At 51.1% G+C, this 19443-nt stretch overlaps 1 protein-coding gene and 1 pseudogene across 1 annotated transcript in view; both read right to left on the bottom strand.

Moving 5' to 3' along the window:
* Smc1 (structural maintenance of chromosomes 1) overlaps positions 1-19443 on the bottom strand; it is a 102477-nt gene that overhangs the window by 15948 nt on the left and 67086 nt on the right. The window contains exons 9-10 of the mRNA XM_077685372.1: positions 17818-18165; positions 4594-4774 (exon numbers count right to left, since the gene is read on the bottom strand). Of these exons, the coding sequence (XP_077541498.1) occupies positions 4594-4774; positions 17818-18165 (529 nt within the window). The remainder of the gene's footprint in view (positions 1-4593; positions 4775-17817; positions 18166-19443) is intronic.
* On the bottom strand, positions 8921-11702 carry LOC144153696 (uncharacterized; annotated as a pseudogene).

Raw genomic sequence — 19443 nt, 5'->3', positions numbered from 1 at the left:
AAACAAGACGCCGCTCCGCCCCCCCGGCGAGCTGCGTCGGCGTACCTCCCCAGGGGGAAAGAGGCGAACCTCTTCCGCGCCTCTGGGAAGGTGATGTTCTCTGTTACCTTGACATTAATTATCTGTTTCTCCTGCTTAAACTTTTCACATTTTCGCGAGTACGCTGCATGGGATCCCTGGCAGTTGGCACAGTTGAAGGTTTCGGATTCACAATTTTCTGAGGGATGGTCATGCTGACCGCACTTAGCGCAGGTAAGTCGGCCACGGCAAGAGTTTGTGCCATGCCCGAACCGTTGGCACTTGAAACAGCGCCGTGGGTTCGGGATGTACGGGCGGACATTGCAATGTATATACCCGGCATTTATAGTTTCTGGAAGGATGGATCTATCGAAGGTCAGGATAATGTGTTTAGTGGCTATTTGTTTGTCATCGCGGCGTATGAATATGCGCTTTACAGCCGTGACGCCCTGATCCCTTAAGCCTTCCAAAAGGTCGGCATCGGTTTCAGAAATGATATCTGCCTCAGAGATCACACCCTGAGAGCTGTTGAGGCTGCAGTGGGGTGTGACCTTGATCTCCAGATCTGCCATGCGGGTTTGTTTCAGGAGGATTGCGGACTGCTGCTGAGTTTTTACTTCAACTAGTACTTCGCCTGTTCGTAGTTTTTTTGCCTCGAAAGATTTGCCAATGATTCCTTCAAGGAACTTGGAGACAAGGAATACAGACTGGGAGGAGACGGGTTTCGATTTATCTACTGATTCAAGGACCAAAAACTGGGGATAGTTGTCAGGTTTCAGAGTGTTGATGGTTGGTAGGGATGGAAAAGAAACTTCGGTGCGGCCCCTGTTCGGGGGCCGATTACGTTTGGGGGGGGGGTTTGAATTATCCATATGGCATAGAAAAAAGCAGGGAGACGGGGGTACTTTCTCCTTTGACCTTACCCTGGTAGTCAAAGAGGTCCCGGAGCTCCCTGCCTGGTAGACAGACAGGGAGCCCATCGGCCGGAGCTTGACCAAGGCTCCAACGGCCACCGTTTACGGCTTCTACCCTTCACCTTTAAACATGTCGCCACGGTTGGACACGGCTTATGTTGGGAGCTCGGGGTCCGCGGTGTCGCTACTCACCGTCACCATGAATACTCAAGGTGCCCCGTGCGGGGCTAAATAAACATACCTCCCAGGTTTACCGGGATGGCATCATTAGGGAGATCTTACCGGGGGTAGCAACAACAGAATGGGTAACTTTTTACACATTTTTATTTACTTACAAGCTAGCAGAAAATTAACTGTTTCTTTACCCAAACTACCAACAAGCTACACCACTTAAATGTTGGACGTTGCTAACGCCACTATGCTTTTGCTAAGGCTAAGGCCGACTATGCTTTTTAAGCACTTCACTGATAATGATGCGAACTGGTGTTGGGTTGGATTGCCAGGTATACCTCCGGCGCATTGTGGCCATACTGGGAAAAGGATTAAGCCGAAGACGGGTGCGTTTTCGGGAGATTTCTGTTTCGGTCGTACAATCGTACAAAACCATGAAAATTCGGGAGTCTCCCGGAAAATTCGGGAAACCTGGCAGGTATGAATAAAGGATGATTTGAGAGGTAGGTTGCGATGTCGTTGGATTTGCGCATGTTTTGGTTATAGTGCGGTACCGCTTATAGTGCGGATTTTTGAGGCTCCCGCGACATACGTTATAAGCGGGCTACACTGTAATTGCGCCAATTCGACAGAACTAAAAAGTCATAAACGTAACGAAATCTGGACATCACAACGTAACGAGTTATATCTGGGCATCACAAGCATAAGATGAGCTATTTTAAAGTAAAATACACTTTTTTTTAGATAATTACAACATTGGCTATTATTAGCATACCATGCTCTTCACCTTCAGGCGAATCAATCATTGCAAAATAGACAACAGAATTGCAAACATTGCAAAAATAGAAAACCCAATAAAAACATCTAAGTGTAAAATGCTGCAGCCTTACGCCGTCTTCCCTAATTAATTTAACACTGAAAATACAATTTGTAATCCCAGACTTCATTGTACAAACATGTTTAGAGCCACGTCAAAAGTTCCTCAAACAAGCTGGGTGACAGTTTTAGAAAGGTCTTAGAAAGAATGTCGGGGGAGTTAGGTGGTGTTACCATTTCAGGGCATCCCACAAATCCAGAATGAGTCATGGTACCAGTGAAAGCGATTGAAATTGCTGTTGTAAACTGAATTGCAGAGATCAAGGCTTCATGATTTGTTTCTATTTATGCTTTTATTGAAGGCTCAAAGCTATAGTCTCGAAAGATCGAGCTTGCTGCGAGCCACGGCGTTCTTTATTATTGCGGCCGTTCTGAGATTCCCGATGGGTCGATACTTTTTTAGCGTCATAATGAGAACTTCTTGCCGCTTCCATGCTATACATTGAGCATACCACTCTTGTCTCTGTCTTTCAAGGGTGCGAAACAGGCACGCAGCGCGCCCACAGTGTGCATTCTCCCAGGCCAGCAGCGCGACGCTGTCGCCACCTGCATGTTGATCTCGCGGCGAATAGCAACCGATCCTGCCATCGGCCGCTGCCCGAACACATCGCGCCAATGCAGCGCGCGCCGCAACTTCTGGCCAGTCGGTCATTCCATTCCCGAAACTCACGAGCTCGGTGTGAAACACAGCAATAACTCGGCGTTTTATAGCATCGCAATGCTCGCAAGGCTTCTATAAGTTCGCTTCACGAACCGCAATTGTAGACGCACGCACCGCGCTTCCCACTCAAGGAGGGACCACGGCGACGTCGCGGGCACGTTTTCGATGCGTCTTTCGAGCTGCGCACTTCCCTATCTGGCGCACGATCTCAAGCATCATTGCCGCGATAACAGTAATGTCACTGTTCAGTACTGCAACAGATAAAACGAGTAAACTGGAACCGAGTCGACTGGGAAACCTCGATAACGTCGGCGGAGCGCAGCGTGCGTAAAATGCGCAGCAGCCTGGTGGCCATGTTTTTGCTGTCATGGCGACGCCCAATCAGGAGAGCAGTTTCTGGAAACGCGGCCGGACAGCCACTCGCGTGTTACAATCTGTCGGTTGCTTCGTTTCACTATCTTTCTCTTTCTGCCATTTGTGCGTTTGTGAGCAAGCGATGACAAATGGAGCAACCAGAAAACAAATGTTAAAGGGTCGGCTGATCTAACGCGACCAAGATGGCGGCGCCTGGTGGCGTCGTTCCGGAGATACAGCGGTGCGAAAATTGCCGTGTTTTCGTGATTTTGCAGAAATATTTTGCCACCTCAGCCAACATAAATATTTTTCTTTGGCACCTCGCGATCGTTTGCGGCGGGGAAACTTTGTGAACACATAGAATATAAAACATGCAATCCGAAAATGTGACTACCGAAGAAACGATTTTGTGGTCACTTTCGCAATCTGATCCCCGCATCCCCCCTTAAAACTGGCTGTGTAGCGGCGTACGTTTCGTGCCTTGACTGCACGCCACAACATTTTTATGGTGCAAGAAGGTTTGTTTTGCGTTCAGCGGGTGGCACTCCGCAAGCGCACAATTTTTAAATTGTGAGCCACGGCATTCGCGCTCACGTTTCCGGCTATTGTTAAGATTTCGTTTTGTTGGAATGCATTTTTACCATTTCTGTGCATGCTGTAGTGTGATATCACGTTACTGCGATCATCTACGGCATCAGCAACCGTGCTAAGAACTGTGCTAAGGTTTGCTCGCTGAATTTTTTATTCAAAGGGACAAAAAAGTAAATTCTCAAGAAGAAAAGTGGGGGGAAGGTTCATTACACGAGTAAATACGGTAGGTTGACTAACAGTAAGCAAGTCTCCGCTCCACACCAAGTTTAGCTGAAAGACCTGTTCTTATGATGTCATCGCAAGCGTCGTTCAAACACACGTTTTGGTGCGAGAATCAATATTTTAGCTCCAATTGATTAATTTTGCAGTGCATAAAGCATCGTTTGCTTCTGGGAGCACTATATCTTTCGAATGAAACAAACTTGTATTTTGTCTTCATGGCCCCTTGAAGTCTGTTTGCAAACGTGAAAATTGCGTGAAGTGCCCGTGCTCACGAGCACTGTAAATGTACACTTGCAAATGCATGGCTGCTGATGAGTACCGTGAAGTTTGTTTGCGTCACAAGTTTGAAGCAACGTGTCTCCATGTAACGGTATTACGAGTGTCAATGAACAGTGTGTGCTTGTGCACATTTTGCATTGTAGGCATTCTGAAGCGTTGCTTACTGGTGCCAGCTGCATGCGCTAGCGCCGTGTAACCACCCTACAGTGGCTCTCACAGTACGAATGAATGAACAAACTGAACATGGGGGGAAGAGGACGGCTGGGTTCACACAAACCAGCCTGCATCTATGCAGTGGCAGGTGCCCAGCCCAGGCCAAAATACGCACACGAGGGACATGGCTCAATATATCCATAATTAGTTCGAAAGGCGCCCACCGGATGTGCTTATCAGGCAAGTCCTCCTCAAAGCTCAGACGACTCAGCGTTCATCCCGCCAGACCGCGCGACAGACAGACAGACAGACAGACAGACAGAGAGAGAGAGAGAGAGAGCGTGGGGCACTCACGTCAGGCACGATGCCGACCAGGGCGTCGGCGTGGCTGTAGAACTCCTCCTTGAGCGAGATGACGATGCACTGGAAGGAGGTCTCGGTCTGCTTGCGGATGAAGTTGGCCACCTTGCCGATGTTGGTGTTGTCCAGGGCCGCGTCGATCTCGTCCAGCACAAAGAACGGCGCCGGCTGGTAGCTGCGCCACAACAAACAGGACAGTGATACTGGAACCTGCAGCACATTGGTAGCCATGTTTTTCGGCTGGTCTCTATGGCCCACAATGCGTACAGACGAAACATCCTTCTTGGCTAGAATGGCACTGACCAAGATACCAGTGGCCAGTTCTCTCAAATCGAACAATGGCATGGCCCCTTCATATAAATGCAAATCTCGATGAAACTTTGTAAGGACGTAAATTGCCTTCGATTCTGTGACAAGTGTGTGGCGCCCCCCATCCCTGATATTCATTGGCCGCTAAGTTCAGTGGCCCCACCAGGCTCGGTGGGCAACCTTGTGTGTGGCCGGGCAAAATAAACACCGCCGAGCACGGCTGCTCGGGGGTCAGTCACCGTCACCACCAGCACGCTGCATGTCGTCTCTCGGCTGGAGGGTACCCCTACCCTCACAGGTTCACGAACGCGGGTCTAGATCGTGACACTGGCGACGAGGATGGGATACGTCGCCACTGACGCCACTCGTCGCCATTGACACTGGCGACGAGGGAAGAAGCCCGCGGAGCGGCCGAAGCCACTGTGAACGCCGCCACCAAGAACGCCGAGACACCGCCCCCTTAAGCCAGCCGCCATTACGCCATGCCGCTGTACGGGAGGCTCGAGCCGTTCGAGGGTGAAGGGTCCGCCTGGCCGGTCTACGAGGAGCAAGTCGGCGTGTTTTTCCGGGCGAACGACACACCCGAGGCAAAACAGCGCGACATCTTCCTGGCCAGCTGCGGGACCCGCGTCTTCGCTCTCCTGCTCGACCTGCTCAAGCTGGCCACGCCGCACGACAAGCCGCTGGGTGAGCTGCTCGCTACGCTACGCTCACACTACAGCCTGGCTCCGTCGACGTTAATGGAGCGTTTTCGCTTCAATAACCGGAGCCGCCGAGACGGAGAGACGCTCGGGCAGTTCGTCGCAGCGCTGCGAGGGTTGGCGAGCGGCTGCGCCTTCGGGGAGCAGCTCGACTCGCTGCTCCGGGACCGTTTCGTCTGCGGCATCAACGACCCCGCCATGCAGATGCGACTCCTGGAGCTTCCCGACCCCTCGCTGGACGACGCCGTGAAGGCAGTGCTGGCGATGGAGGCTGCGGCCAAGGACGCGGGTGAGATAGCGCGTGCGGCCGGCTCACCGTCGGCGGAGGCGGCGGTGAACAAGATGGCGGCACGGCATGGCAGGTGCAGTCGCTGCGGTGGTGACCACCCCCCCTCCCAGTGCCAGTTCGCGCAAGCGGAGTGCTTTGCGTGCGGAAGAACTGGGCACATTGCTCGGGCGTGCCGAGGGGGGACGATGGCGGACGGACGGAAGCAGCAGCCGGCGTCGAGCACAGATTCCGCGCCAGCCCACGGCCAAGGGAGTCGGCGCAAGGGTAGGCGGCGGGGGCGTGCGGCAGCAGCTTCGGGTGCAGCGGCTAGGCTTCACATCGTGGCCGAAGACCCGCAGATTTTCGACATGTGGCACGCGGCCACAGTGCAGCCGGCGGTGCCACCATACTGGCTGACCGTCGAAGTCTGCGGGCGCCCCGTCTCCATGGAGCTGGACACAGGGGCCAGTGTGTCGGTCATGGCCGGGAAAGCCTTCAAGCGCACCTTCCCTGGCGTGGCCGTCGAGGCGTCGGGCGTCGTGCTGCGCAGCTACTCCGGACAGCTTGCCCAAGTCGAGGGTCAAGCCCAGGTCAGCGTCCGCCTTGGCGACAGGGAGGCCACCCTGCCCCTTTACTTGACCAAGGGGCCGTCACCGACGCTGCTGGGCCGGAACTGGATCCAGGCGTTGGGCGTGAGGCTGCCGGAGTACCAGGAAGCAGTGCATGCAGTGGCAGACGTCCCCGGCCTCCTGACCAAGTCGGAGGCCCTGTTCCAGCCCGAGGTGGGGACATTCACCGGCACGGCGGCAAGCATTGAGGTGCCAGAGGGAGCACTGCCCCGTCCAGCCCGACTGCATGGACGGCGTCATCGAGCAGCTGCTGCACCGGCGAGAGGCCGGCACCAACGGCGGCGGGGTGCTGGGCACCAACGGCCGCCTGCTGCACCTGGTGGTGCTGGGTGCCAGGGCCAGCGCCCAGCAGGTGGCGCAGGCTATGCGGCAGGTGCACCCGCAGGGCTTCCGGCTCGACGACAAGGCCCAGTACGTGCTGGACTTCAGGATCATCGACGGCGACGTGGGCCTGCCGCACAACTCGTTCCGCACGGAGCCCCTGCCCCACAGCTGCCTGTGCGTGTACGCCAGCCAGCCGGGACTGGAGCACATCCGCGAGAGCCTCGAGAAGACCCTGCTGGCCAACCTGGAGCAGGAGGACCGGCTGCCCTTCCACGGCCTGCCCCTGGTCATGGTGTTTGCGGGCCAGGGGGACTTCCTGCGCGAGGAGGGCATCAACCGGGCCAAGAGCCTGCAGTGCCCCTTCGTGGACGACGGCGGCGGTCTGGACCCCGTGCGGCTGGAGCAGGCGCTGAGCGCGCTGGTGAAGAGCACCGAGCGGCGGGCGGGCCGGCTTCACATCTACCAGGCGCTGCCCGCGGTCACGGGGCCCCGGCCGGACCTGCGGCTGATGCTGTGCATGCTGTGCGGGGACCCGTACGCGCCCGAGCAGGTGCTGGCGCCCCTGCTGGTGCAGCCGGACTGCCTGGCCACGGGCCCGCTGCACTGCCTCAGCCTGGACTCCTTCAAGGGGAGCCAGCTTCACCGACCGCTGCCAGCACAGCACCAGGGGCTGGTGCTACTCGCGCCACTGTGGCGCCACGTGCAAGTCCTTCGACACCGGGAAGGCTGACAGCTGGTGCGAGTGTGACACAGGCAGCACCTAATGCTGCCACAACGGCCTCGACACCTGTGCTCCGGCGGAGTGAGAGACTGCGGAGACCTCCGGACCGGTACTCGCCGGGGGGACAGGTGTTGTTTTGTGTTTGTGTAGGACAAGCAAACTTGGGGGTGAGGGGTGTGACAAGTGTGTGGCGCCCCCCATCCCTGATATTCATTGGCCGCTAAGTTCAGTGGCCCCACCAGGCTCGGTGGGCAACCTTGTGTGTGGCCGGGCAATAAACACCGCCGAGCACGGCTGCTCGGGGGTCAGTCACCGTCACCACCAGCACGCTGCATGTCGTCTCTCGGCTGGAGGGTACCCCTACCCTCACAGGTTCACGAACGCGGGTCTAGATCGTGACAGATTCATATAGTTTAACTACATGTGAAAGCAGGTTTTCTCAATTAACTGTCTTATAGCACGTTGCACTTCCTGGCCATGTCCTCGTGCCTGCGTACACTATGTAAAAACAAAGCTGACCCCTGCTGCTATTCGTGCAGCCGACAGTGTCACGCCCGAGTCCACACAGTCCGTTCGTGAACTTTACCGCGAGCTCGACATCAACAATCCGGGAAACATTGCCGTTTCCTACGACGGTTCATGGATGACCTGCGGACGCACGTCCCACATCGGTGTCGGGACCGTGATGGAACTTTTTACGGGGCTCGTGCTGGACTACGTGGTCCTGAGCAATTTCTGTGCCGGCTGTGAGCGTGCGCCGGACAAAAATGATCCTGCCTACCAGTCATGGAAGGAAAGCCACGAGTGTCAGAAAAACACCGACAAGAAGGCAGGAGAGATGGAGGTGCAGGCAGCACGCATTCTTTTTGAGAGGTCGCTCGCGAAGTATGGGCTGAGGTACACAACAGTCTTGTGTGACGGGGATTGCGGCACGTACCTCGCTCTTTCGGAAGCTGGTGTTTACGGCTACATAAAAATAGTAAAAGAAGACTGCATCAACCATGTTGGGAAACGCATGGGAACTAACCTGCGTACACTGAAGTCGAAGAGTGGTGGTGAGGAGAGCCTTGGCGGAAAAGGACAGCAGACAGGAGAGCTCATCACCAAGTTGAGCCGGTATTACGGCTGGGCCCTAAAATCGCACAAGGGCAATGTGGAAGAGACTCAGAAGGCGGTGATGGCAACATACCACCATGTGACCTCGAACGACGCTGTCTCTGATCACAGCCTGTGCCCTACTGGCCCGGATTCGTGGTGCCGCCAAAATGCTGCTGTTGCAAAGGGAGAGCCCACGCCCAGGGTTCGTACAGAATATTTGACTGAAAATTCAAGGACTTTTCAAGGATTTCAAGGATGAAAATGGGCAAAATTCAAGGAGTGTTAGCAAAATTTTATTTGCTCACAAGACTTATGAAAGCAGCGCAGTTTTCGCATGGATTTCTTTTTCCACAGAAGCTATCTCCAGCTCCTTTTCTTTAGCAGTTCAACGGAAGCTGTTTGCCTTGACTAAGTAGGTGAGGTTGTTTTTCGCTTCAGCTTCTTCCGAAAAACGGTCCGCGGATTCCAGCAGGCACTTGAGAGTTTTTTGAAGCTTTGACTTCCTTTCTTGCATCTTATCGAGCCTCGAGCTCTTTTCTCTTTGAAGTTGCCTGCCGTGACAGTGCTTGTTTCTTTTGCTCGTCTAGGTATGCAGCATACCTATGCCGGGCTTGGCGCACTGACGCCTTCAACTCTTCTGAAATTGTAACGTTCAGCAGGCCGCCATGGATTTTCACAGCCTCGCAGATAACTCGTTGAGAAATATACGACAGCTCTGCCAAATTCTCGACTGCAACCTGCTTGTTGACGCTGAAGCCTCTTTCCACTGAGGCCTGCCCATGGCTCAGGAGGAGAAGAAGTTTCAGCACAGCCCATAACTGCGAGAAAGAAGCATCGTACTTCAGCAGCCGCACAAAAAAAACTGTCAAGACGTTCATGATCTTTTTCATAGTTTTGTAGTTGATGCCGTTTTTCTAGGCAAAACTGAATGTACTGTGTGCACACAATGTCTCGTTTGTGCTCAGAGAGAAGCTTGTTGTCGATTAGGCAGTTAAGCACAATTTTTAGCTTCCCAAGGCACGTGTCTGTCTTGGACATCTCTGTGGGGTCGAAACATGACAACCCACGAACGACAGGGTACCTCAGAGGACTTCTCTCCATAACTTTCAGGATCATGTTCACGAGGAACTTCCGGCACTCATACCTAAACTCAAGAATACACTTGGTGCTCGCTTTACTGCTTTTCAAAATCTTCTCAGCTGCATGTCCAACATCCACCTTTTCAAGTTCTGTGTAAACAGCAGCATCTTCAACATCAATTCGCAGCAGCTTCGTGATGCTAGTGGCTTCTGTCATTACAGAGCACTTTACGAACCTTGACAGAAGGCTCCTCAAAACACTTTCAAGTTCTTTGGCCAGCAAAAACGTCTTGGGAGAATCACTCTGAAAAGCAGTCAGGAAAGGCTGCACAACCATGGCAACATTGAGGGAAAAGTTCAGTTTTGCAAGTGCAAGCTGGTCATTTAGAAAAGCACTGACGTTTTCATATGCTCTGCATTTTGGCACGGGCAGCCTGCGGCCGCTCACTGCTTCAGTGTATTGCTTCAGGTGCTCCCATGTGGCCAGGGCTCTTTCCAGTACGGGCACGTTCTCGATCCAACGGCGAGATACAAAAGGAAGTGGAAACACGCTGCTCCCTGTCTCTCGAATAAAATCTTCACGCCTGGCCGGTGCATCATGAAAGAGTGAGAATAAGCTGGACAAATATGTGTCAACTGGCCAGCCCGTTGCATGCATTCCAGCTTTGTAGGCATTATGCACTGTGTGAAGTCCACACGATCCAATATCCAAACACTGAACTTGAAAGTCATTTTTCATGTGCTGCTGGAACTTGTGGAAGAGACTCCAGTTGACATTGGGGCCATCCATGGAAAGCTGAACAATTTTGCTAATCAGAAAGGACGCCAGCGCTTCCGTCAAATTCTTCATGAGGTCGTCCGCTGTGCTGTGGCCCATGAATGCCGATGTCACATACCTTGTTGTCACCTCAAAATTGTTCCACAGTCTCACGTGAACATCAAGTTGTTTCTTTTGCAGGTATTCGTTCAACGTTTCATCAAAAAGGACAACAAAATGGTCAGATTTCTCCATCATGTCCAAGACTTGAGAAGCGAAAAATGGGCGCAGACCACGGCACGCGACGTACGCGCATTTTTTTTCCGAACAAGTGAAGCTTCTCGCGATATCGCTATCCGGAAACATCTTTCGGAACAGCTCGGAAACTGATCCACTGGAGCTGTATGGGTAGTGTGAAGACACAACTTTCATCGTCCGCAAAATTTCGGCTTCAATCACGGAGTCATGCCTTCTGCAGTCTTCGCCAAGGGTCGCAGCTCGAGAGGATGTTTTCGTGTTTTCCCACTGAGAAGTCGTTTCTGTGACGTTTGCCGCTTGCAAAAAAACTCGTGACGGAAGAGCAGCCCTCACCTGCCGCAACTTTGGATCGGTGCTTGGCACTTTTCTGATGGCTCTTCAACGCCGACTCCCCCATTGTTGCAATGTCGACCGACCTCTGACATACTGCGCACTTCGCTCGATAAGGGTCGCTTGTCTCCGGCCTCACCCAGTGACGATATTTGCTGTGCTCCAGCCACGCAGACTGAAACTTGCACTTTCCACCTGGCATCTTGTCAAAGTACAGTTGCAGGCATTGCACACAGCACAAATGCGAACTTTCGCTGAGAAATGACGCGCGAGACCGACACACGGACAGAGTACCGACCGACCGTTGATATAACTTGCGTTGGATTGGATTGGATTTCTGGCTCGCATTTGTTGCCAGACGACGCAGGCGCTGCCGGTTTCGAAACCGAAACTTGCTGATATTGCTCTTCTGTCAAAGCTACTTGTTTTCGCGGTCATTCCTCAGTAAACGCGTTTTTGAAATCAGTGCGACTTACGGAAATACGTCGTTCATTTGATTTATTGAAACAAAGTCTACTAAATTTTCAAGGATTACAAGGAGCTCATTTATATTTAAGGAGTTTCAAGGGCCCTTGAATTAATGTTATCAAATTCAAGTATATTCAAGGATTTCAAGGGTCTGTGCGAACCCTACAAATAAAGAATTTTTAGTAGGGGTGAGCGAATATACGAAAATTTCGAATATTACTCGAATATTAAATATGATATATTCGTATTCGCTTCGAAAACTATGTATTCGAATTGTTTCGAATATTCGAATGGGTTCGAATAATCGGCTATTATCGAATATTTTGGTTGAATAGTTTATGGGGGGACGCGTCTTTCAACTTACGAAAACCGTCGCAAATTTGCGGCACAATGTCAGCGCAAATGGGCGGTGGCAAAATGTCAGGGCAAATGTGCCAAAAAACGGCAATTTTTGGAGCGCTGTATCTCCACAACGGTGCCACCGAGCGCGGCCATTTTGGTACCATTGGATCGGCCGAGCCGGTCCTTACCGTCTCTTTTATCTTCGTTCATTCACAAACGCACGAATGGCAGAAAAATAAAGGCGCACAAACGAAGTGAGATATAGATGCTGAAGCGCGGTTGGCCTTTCTGACTGCGCGCGTGGAAACGGCCCTCCTGATTGGGCGTCGCTGCGGCATTTCAAGATGGCGGCCACCTGAATTGCGTAATGCGCGTTTCTGAGTTCATTTGCACCGCTTCGCTCGGCCAAGTTTCTGTTCAATCATGGTATCTGCGGTGGTATTCAACAGAGACATTATCGCGATGGGAATGACTGAGATCACAAGCCATATTACGGGAAGTTGCGTGGCTGGAAAGGCGGATCGGTCACCCAACGCTTTTCGTGGGGCGCGAGACTTTACCTGGAGGGGGAAACGCGGTGTGCGCGCTTGTGATAGCGGTTCGCGCAGTGAACTTTTCGCCTTATTTGCGATGCTTACACACTTAGTTATTGCTAAGCTTGGCAGTAGTCTCGCTAGCCTTGGGTAAGAAACGGGCGACGCGGCAAAAGCTTCGGCGCGCACGGCGTAGCCGCTGCGCGTTGGAGCATCGCCTGACTACGCAACCTGGTACAATTGAACTCCAGTAGTTGTAATTAATGCCTGTGATTTTAGATTTAATCGTAAGAGCGACCTGACAGGCCATGTCAGGCTTAAACAAAGGATGACATGTTCCGGTGTACGAGCGCCGCCATGAGGGTGAGCCATATCGCTGTCTTGCGCAACGTTTCGCGCGCACTTCGAGTAATCATGAAAACAGGTCTGAGTTAGGAATAAGAACGTGTTGACAGCGTTTAAAATGTACCCTACAGTAGTTGAATTTAAAAAATGATTTTATTTATTTTTTAGGGAAATTATTAATACCAATGCACACATCTATAGTTTAGTGCATAGTGGCTGTGCTGCGAAGAATATTGGATGCCCTCAATTTCAAGAGTACCAAAAAATGTCCAATTGTTGAAGTTGGAGTTATGAAAAATATTATGCCAAGCTTCAAAGTAGCTCATTTGTACCCTTGTGGTATGTAAACTTTTGGCACTGAACGCCTGCACGTAAGCTGCTGCTCCAGGCAATGATATGAAGCATAAAAGAAGTCAAAGCTCAGTTTTCAAATTGAAGGAAAATAAAAGAGTGCTTAATTTGTTGCCATGGTCACTGCAGAGGGAAGTTTTGCAGTGCAGTACAAGCAACCAGCTAACCTACTTTGCATTTCAAGCCGTCTACCCCCCTTGGTCTGCAAACTGGGCTGTGTACGATTCACAGAGAAGCTGCAATTGATGTTTTATGGAAAAAAAAGGGTGCAAAAGGCACTCCAATTTTAAGGCAAGGCATTCCAAAAGCCCCGTGTTAAAAAATTATGAAAGGCTACAACCCTGGCGACTATTGATGAATGAAATCTATTTTTCAACTTCGGAATCTGTTTTCTCGAAAGTTTTTTTTTGCTACCTACGTCTCTTGTTTTAATGATTTCTTTGTGACCTGTAGGTGTATTTTTGATTCCGTTTTTTGAGGTTCATTCCTTGATCAACAGTTCAGGTTGGGACACTCTTGGTGTTTCAGGTTTACTTTTGGTGAATTTTTTATTCAAATGGTCATTCATTGTCTATATGCCTGTTGTACATTCACCTCTAAAAAACGAAAAACGAAAAAAAGTTGTGTTCTAATAAAAAATCTAAGACTGTCAAGACCTCGTCCATTCATTTGGAAGTGCAAAGTGTTTTGAACAAGCTTTCTATCATGCTTTATAGGCCACTCAAGCTCGGTGCAAAGTGGACAGAAAGAAAATTTTATAAAGAAGTTTTCAAAATATTACTTTGAAATTTTCATGTTGTTACCAAAAAAGCATTTCCGGTTGCTGTGCAAATTTTCATCGAAATTCACAAAGAAATCAAAGGTTGATTTCGAAAGCCACATTCGCCCTTAATTATTCGATATTCGATTCGATATTCGAAGCTAGATATTCGAATTCGATTCGAATTCGAAAAATTTGATATTCGCACACCCCTAATTTTTAGCTAAGAATTTTATCTTGGCTCAAAATGTAGGTGCCCTGAAGAAGTACTTTTCGGCGCGGACTCACTCAGAAAAGCTTGGCTCCGAGCGCTGCCTGCAGGTGCAAGGCGATCGGCTGCGACGTCACGTTGATAGAGCGACACCATTGTATTGGAAGTGGGGGATTGGGCTACGCCCCTTTTTTCTTGACTTGTATCCGAGTATAGAATACGCATTTGCAACTTATGGCGAATTCGGTTGGGCATTTACGAGCGCTCTGGAGGGCTCTGAAAAGCGACCACGCCTTCGGTTGGTAGAATTCGAGTGCTCGAACTACCTTCGGTTGGTTCTTTCGGAGCGCTCCCGACCGCTCTGGCTTTGATCTGGCCGGGAGGACGGGTGACATGACACAAAACGCCGCGGTTTACCCGGCGGCTTCCCGCGCTGGCTGCACGGTGGCGCTACAGGCGCGCTGCTCCGAGACCGCCGATGTATTCGGTTGGTACGCTGCCTCTCGCGCTCTGATTGCGAGCCGCCTTGGCATCTGGCGACTCCGAGCCAGAGGACCGGAGCAGCCAACCGAGTACGCAATTAGAAGAGTCCCTTGTTTGAACTCAGCAAGAGTTGCATCTCAATGTTGGAGTCAGATAGACGAACCCGGTTTTTTCGTTGAAACTTCTTTAGCACTTCTGAAGAGCCGTTCCAACAAAGCGCTTGAGTGCACTGCCGCGTTGTACTTGAGGAAAACATGGTTCAGTTCCTGAGGCTCAGGAGTCTGTCTGTGCATGCGCTCACCAGTGTGGCTCTTCTGTGTATATTGCTTGACAGCCATCAAAACTCTCTGTGGTGCCGTGTGTACAACTTTGACCATTGTATTTTGCTCCTTGAATTCTCGCACGCGTCAGCATCGAAGCCAGTGCGTCAACAACAGAGATTCAGAGTGTTACTCTGCGAGATTGAGAATTCATGTTTGCCTTTTTGTCATACACATCTGCTGTAACTCGGCCAGGCACTAAACAGTTCCTAACACTGTCAACTGGCTTCTCGTTGTCGGAACAGGGCAACTCTGCGCAAGACAGCAGCACCCATCTGCGCTACCACGACTCGGCTGCAGCACTGGCCGGAACCGGTCCAAAACAATACATCACAGCCGTCGCACCGCTATGGTGCGAAGGGAAGATGGCTCAATAACTTCCAGGAGATGCGAAAACCAATGTGGCAGACCTGGCAAACATCACGAAACTGTAGGTCTGCTCGGTGCGTGTGAAAAGTTATGGCGGCGCGTTATAGCGCCATGTCCGTGCCATGGGCCAATAGAACATCCGAGGCCATATCCACCTTTCAGCTCTCAGGGATGGTAGTTATTGAACACGAGATCTAGCTCTCGCCTCGCTCTGGGCGGAAACAGTTGAAGAATGAGAAGCTGGGCACGCAGTGAGCACACCTCTGGCGCGCTCTCCGAGCTCCAGGTGGCCGACAGGAGAGAAGGCCCCTTCGGCTGCCTGTAGAGAACACGTGTGATGAACGTGGTGAAGTCGCGTCTGCTCCTGCGCAGCTTTCGCGTTCCACTCTTAAAGGCAAAGCTTAAGCGTCCTCCAAGTTCTTCTGTGCACGGTTGTACAAAAGAAGAGCTCACGGTGGAAGACAAGTCAAAGGGGCACCAAAACACCCGTCTCACTGCCGTCTGCCGTAGCGACGAGGCCGTGCGCCATTGCTGCAGCTTGTCCGACAGGCTGCGGCCCGCTGCATGGTTATTCTTCTGCCTCTGACCTTCGAGGAAGCACGTTCGCAAAAGGCCGGGAAAACAGAAACACCGTGATGGCCCATGGACTTTTGTACTGGCTTCAGCGCCCTAAAGCCTTGGCACCAAAAACAGCCACATCCTAGCGATGAAACATTTACAGAAGGAACGCTGTTCCCTCTGCCATTCCCTCGTAAATGTGACGAGCCACGGTTACAGTTCCACCCACAGGGGTGAGACACCTGAATGTGATTTGGGAGCAGTTTCTGGAGCAGCGAAATCTCCATTTTGGAGCAGAAGAACCTTGATTTGGAGCAGAAAAACGACATTTATTATGTCCCCTTAGGAGCCTAAAAAATTAAATATTTGGCAACTCACGCGCGAAAAGTGCACTTTTTAGTCAGTTTTGAATTTACATAACACTGAAACAGCCTTTCAAGTTTTTTTCTACCAGAGTATCACAAGGTGCGAACTGCACTACCTTTCTACTATAAACTGCACTATTTTTTTTTCTATACTATTATAACCATTTTTAAATTCTTAGGCTCTATGCATAGATAGCGTGGAGTTCCATTGAAAATATCGAATTGACAAACTAAGCAATCGTAAGGCATTTTTATTATCATGTGAATGCCGAAATTGTTATTTTTGTAATCCCAGACTCGTCTTTACGCACAACTGTACAGCCACGGCAAAAGCTGCGCAAAGCGAGGTCATAGTCGTCGCACCCCACCAGCCCTCCCATTTCGATCTCCAAGGTGCACGTTCACTACGATCATAATCTGAGTAACGTTGGTATGTTTAGCCACCTCCCTTTTGGCATTAAATTTCACTTCAGATAGATGAACCATTAATACTAGCGTGTAACAATAGCCAGTCCCGCTATCGGGCCGCCCATTCTGCAGCGTCGACCGTCCCATTCCCATCGCTCGCAAGTTCGCTGTGAAAGGCAGCAATAACTCAGTGTTTTATAACACCGAAATGAGTCCGAAATTTCACTTCAAGCACGCACTGGCCTCACACTCAAGGCCGAAACACGGCGAATTAGCGGGCGCCATGTTGTTTTCGATTAACTCCCGTCTTTTGAGCCGCGCAACTTCCCGCAACAGATGAAACGATTAAATGTGAAACCAGCCGCCCCCATAACTAAAACCAAGGTAGAAATCAACGAAGAGCGCTCTGCCTGAACCACAAGGAACTGCTTCGCCCGGCGGCCATGTTTCCACATCTTCACACCAAGATGGCGGAGCCCAGTAATGTCGTTCCGGAGATACGGCGCTCCAAAAATTCCCGTTTTATTCATCAACTTGCACACGCGGTTTGACGCCTCAGTACACAAAAGTATTTTTTCTACAGGACTTTGCGGCGGCTTTCGATGGGAAAATTTTAAAAACGCACATTTAAAAACCCGACATTGTGACTTTCGAAAAAACTATCTCGGGACAATTTTATGCGATTTTTTTATGAATGATCAATCAATTAAACCTTCAAAAACAGCATCACCTTGGCGGTGTTGGAAAATTATGCTGTCAGTAAGCATTTTTCCAATGAAACTGACAGGAGCATTAAATTCCTTGGCTCTCAGACTGTTTTGGAGCAGTTTGGCGCAATTTTTGCAATTTTCAAGCTTTTGGAGCAGCCTGGCGCAGGAAAACAAATTTGTATCATATCTGCGCAATATGCGCAGCTGTCTCACCCATGCACCCACTCCGAACGGAACGGTCACGTTCCTAGGTTCCTCCCAGAAGGAATTAGTTCTAGGAACGCTGTTTTGTGCAACACTGATATGTAGTGTACGTTGGGACTTTTTTGCATAACGACTTCACTTTTACAACAAACAGTGATGTGCTTAGAATTCCTTGAAATGAATGGTTTTCCCATAAAGTCACTCGGGCTGTTCAATGTCCCCGCCGCAGGATCATGCAAAATTCCAAACCTGCACGTGCTGCTTGTGTACAAACTGCCCCTCCGGAAGCCCCCTGGTGCGAGGAGGAGCAGGCTCACCTGTGGACGGCGAAGAGCAGGGCGAGCGCGGCCACGGTCTTCTCCCCGCCTGAGAGGTTGCTCATGGGCTGGAAGCGCTTGCCCGGAGCCACGCAGTTGTAGTTGAGGCCCTCGAGGTAGGGCTCCTCGGGGTTCTCGGGCCCGAGGAAGGCCTGTGCGCTGGCGTTGTTGGTCAGCGCCTTGTAGATCTCGTCGATGCGGTTCGACACCTGGTCGAAGCAGGCGGTGAACTTGCGGTGCCGCTCGCGCTTGATCTTCTCAAACGCCAGCTTGGCCTTCTTGGCACGCTTGCGCGCATTCTCAAACTCCGTGTCCGTCTCCTTCAGCCGCTCCTTCACCCCGTCCAGCCTGCAAAGCAGAGGTTCATCTCCCACACACCCCGCAGGAACTTGGCCGCTCGGCCCCGACACTGCTGCCAGAACTGGTCATCGCGTTTTCCTCCCCGGCACCGGGGAGCACGCAAGCAAAGCGTTCTGCTGAAGCGCCTGGCCAGACACTCTGTTTGCACCACAAAGTGAGCAGAGCGTTTGGGGCCTCGCCCGACCAAACAGCGAAAGCAAGCCCGCTCCCACTCCTCCCTGCCCGACGAGGAGGAGCCCTTCTCCTCTCAGCCACAACAGGGTCTTCTATGCCCCAGCAGAAAACGAATCACTTTTCGGACACTGCTGGCCTCAGGCTGGAGCTGCAGCACATTTCGTTAATGCTGTCACATGGGCTTCCATGGGCATTTGCCGGGTAAGCCCTGCTTTGCCACCAGAATTTTGCAGTTTCCTTGGGATTCCATGATCGCAGGCTTGGACTGTGGCCCCCCGCTTTGGTTCACAGCCCCTCCGCCAGTCCTGTTGGGCGCCTCAAAGGAGAGAGCCACAAAACACGGTGCAATGCCCTTAACACGATCGAAACTAACAATACCGTGCACTGCTGGGCCCACTGGTGCAGCACTGATGCAGATTTTGCACTTATCACAAACAGTATCAAAACTTGTTTCTAAAAACGACGAACTAGAAAATCGCTCTCGAAGGAACAACATTATCATCCATGGTTTGCCCGAAGAATCAGAAGAAACAAATGTTTCTTTACTCGCTACCGTTGCGAAATTTATGTCCGAGCATTTGGAAATGGTGTGCCCTCGTACTGAGCGCTGTCACCCAATCGGTACGGCGCACAATGGTCTTCCACGTCCAGTCATTCTCAAACTGTTGGATTTCAGAGATAAAATGGATATTCTGAGCAATGCTCCAAAGCTAAAAGGTACTGATTTCCGCATTGCTGAAGATTATTCTGCACGAGTACGTTCGTTACGTAGGAAACTTTGGGAGGCCACCTCATCTCATCGTAGCAATGGTTCCACAGTTAAAATACGTTTCGACTATGTTTACATTGACGACACTCGTCATGACTGGGACACTAACCTCAATATGCTAGTTAAAAGTCAGGTTAAAGTAAACCGCCCCCCTTCTGTACCTGCATCCGTTCAGTCTAGTTGTTCGTCGCCTTCCTGACCTGCACGTAAGCTACCAGATAACCTCACCCTCCTTAATCTAAACGCCAGAAGTGTCACTAATAAATTTCCAGATCTTCTTGCTCTTGTCTCCTCGTATTCCCCCCATGTAATTGGGATCACCG

The sequence above is a fragment of the Haemaphysalis longicornis genome, unplaced genomic scaffold (genome assembly GCF_048455015.1).
Source record: "Haemaphysalis longicornis isolate Haplotype H1 unplaced genomic scaffold, Haemaphysalis longicornis Haplotype H1 scaffold_9, whole genome shotgun sequence".
Classification (NCBI taxonomy): domain Eukaryota; kingdom Metazoa; phylum Arthropoda; class Arachnida; order Ixodida; family Ixodidae; genus Haemaphysalis; species Haemaphysalis longicornis.
This window is presented reverse-complemented; position numbering and strand designations above follow the sequence as displayed.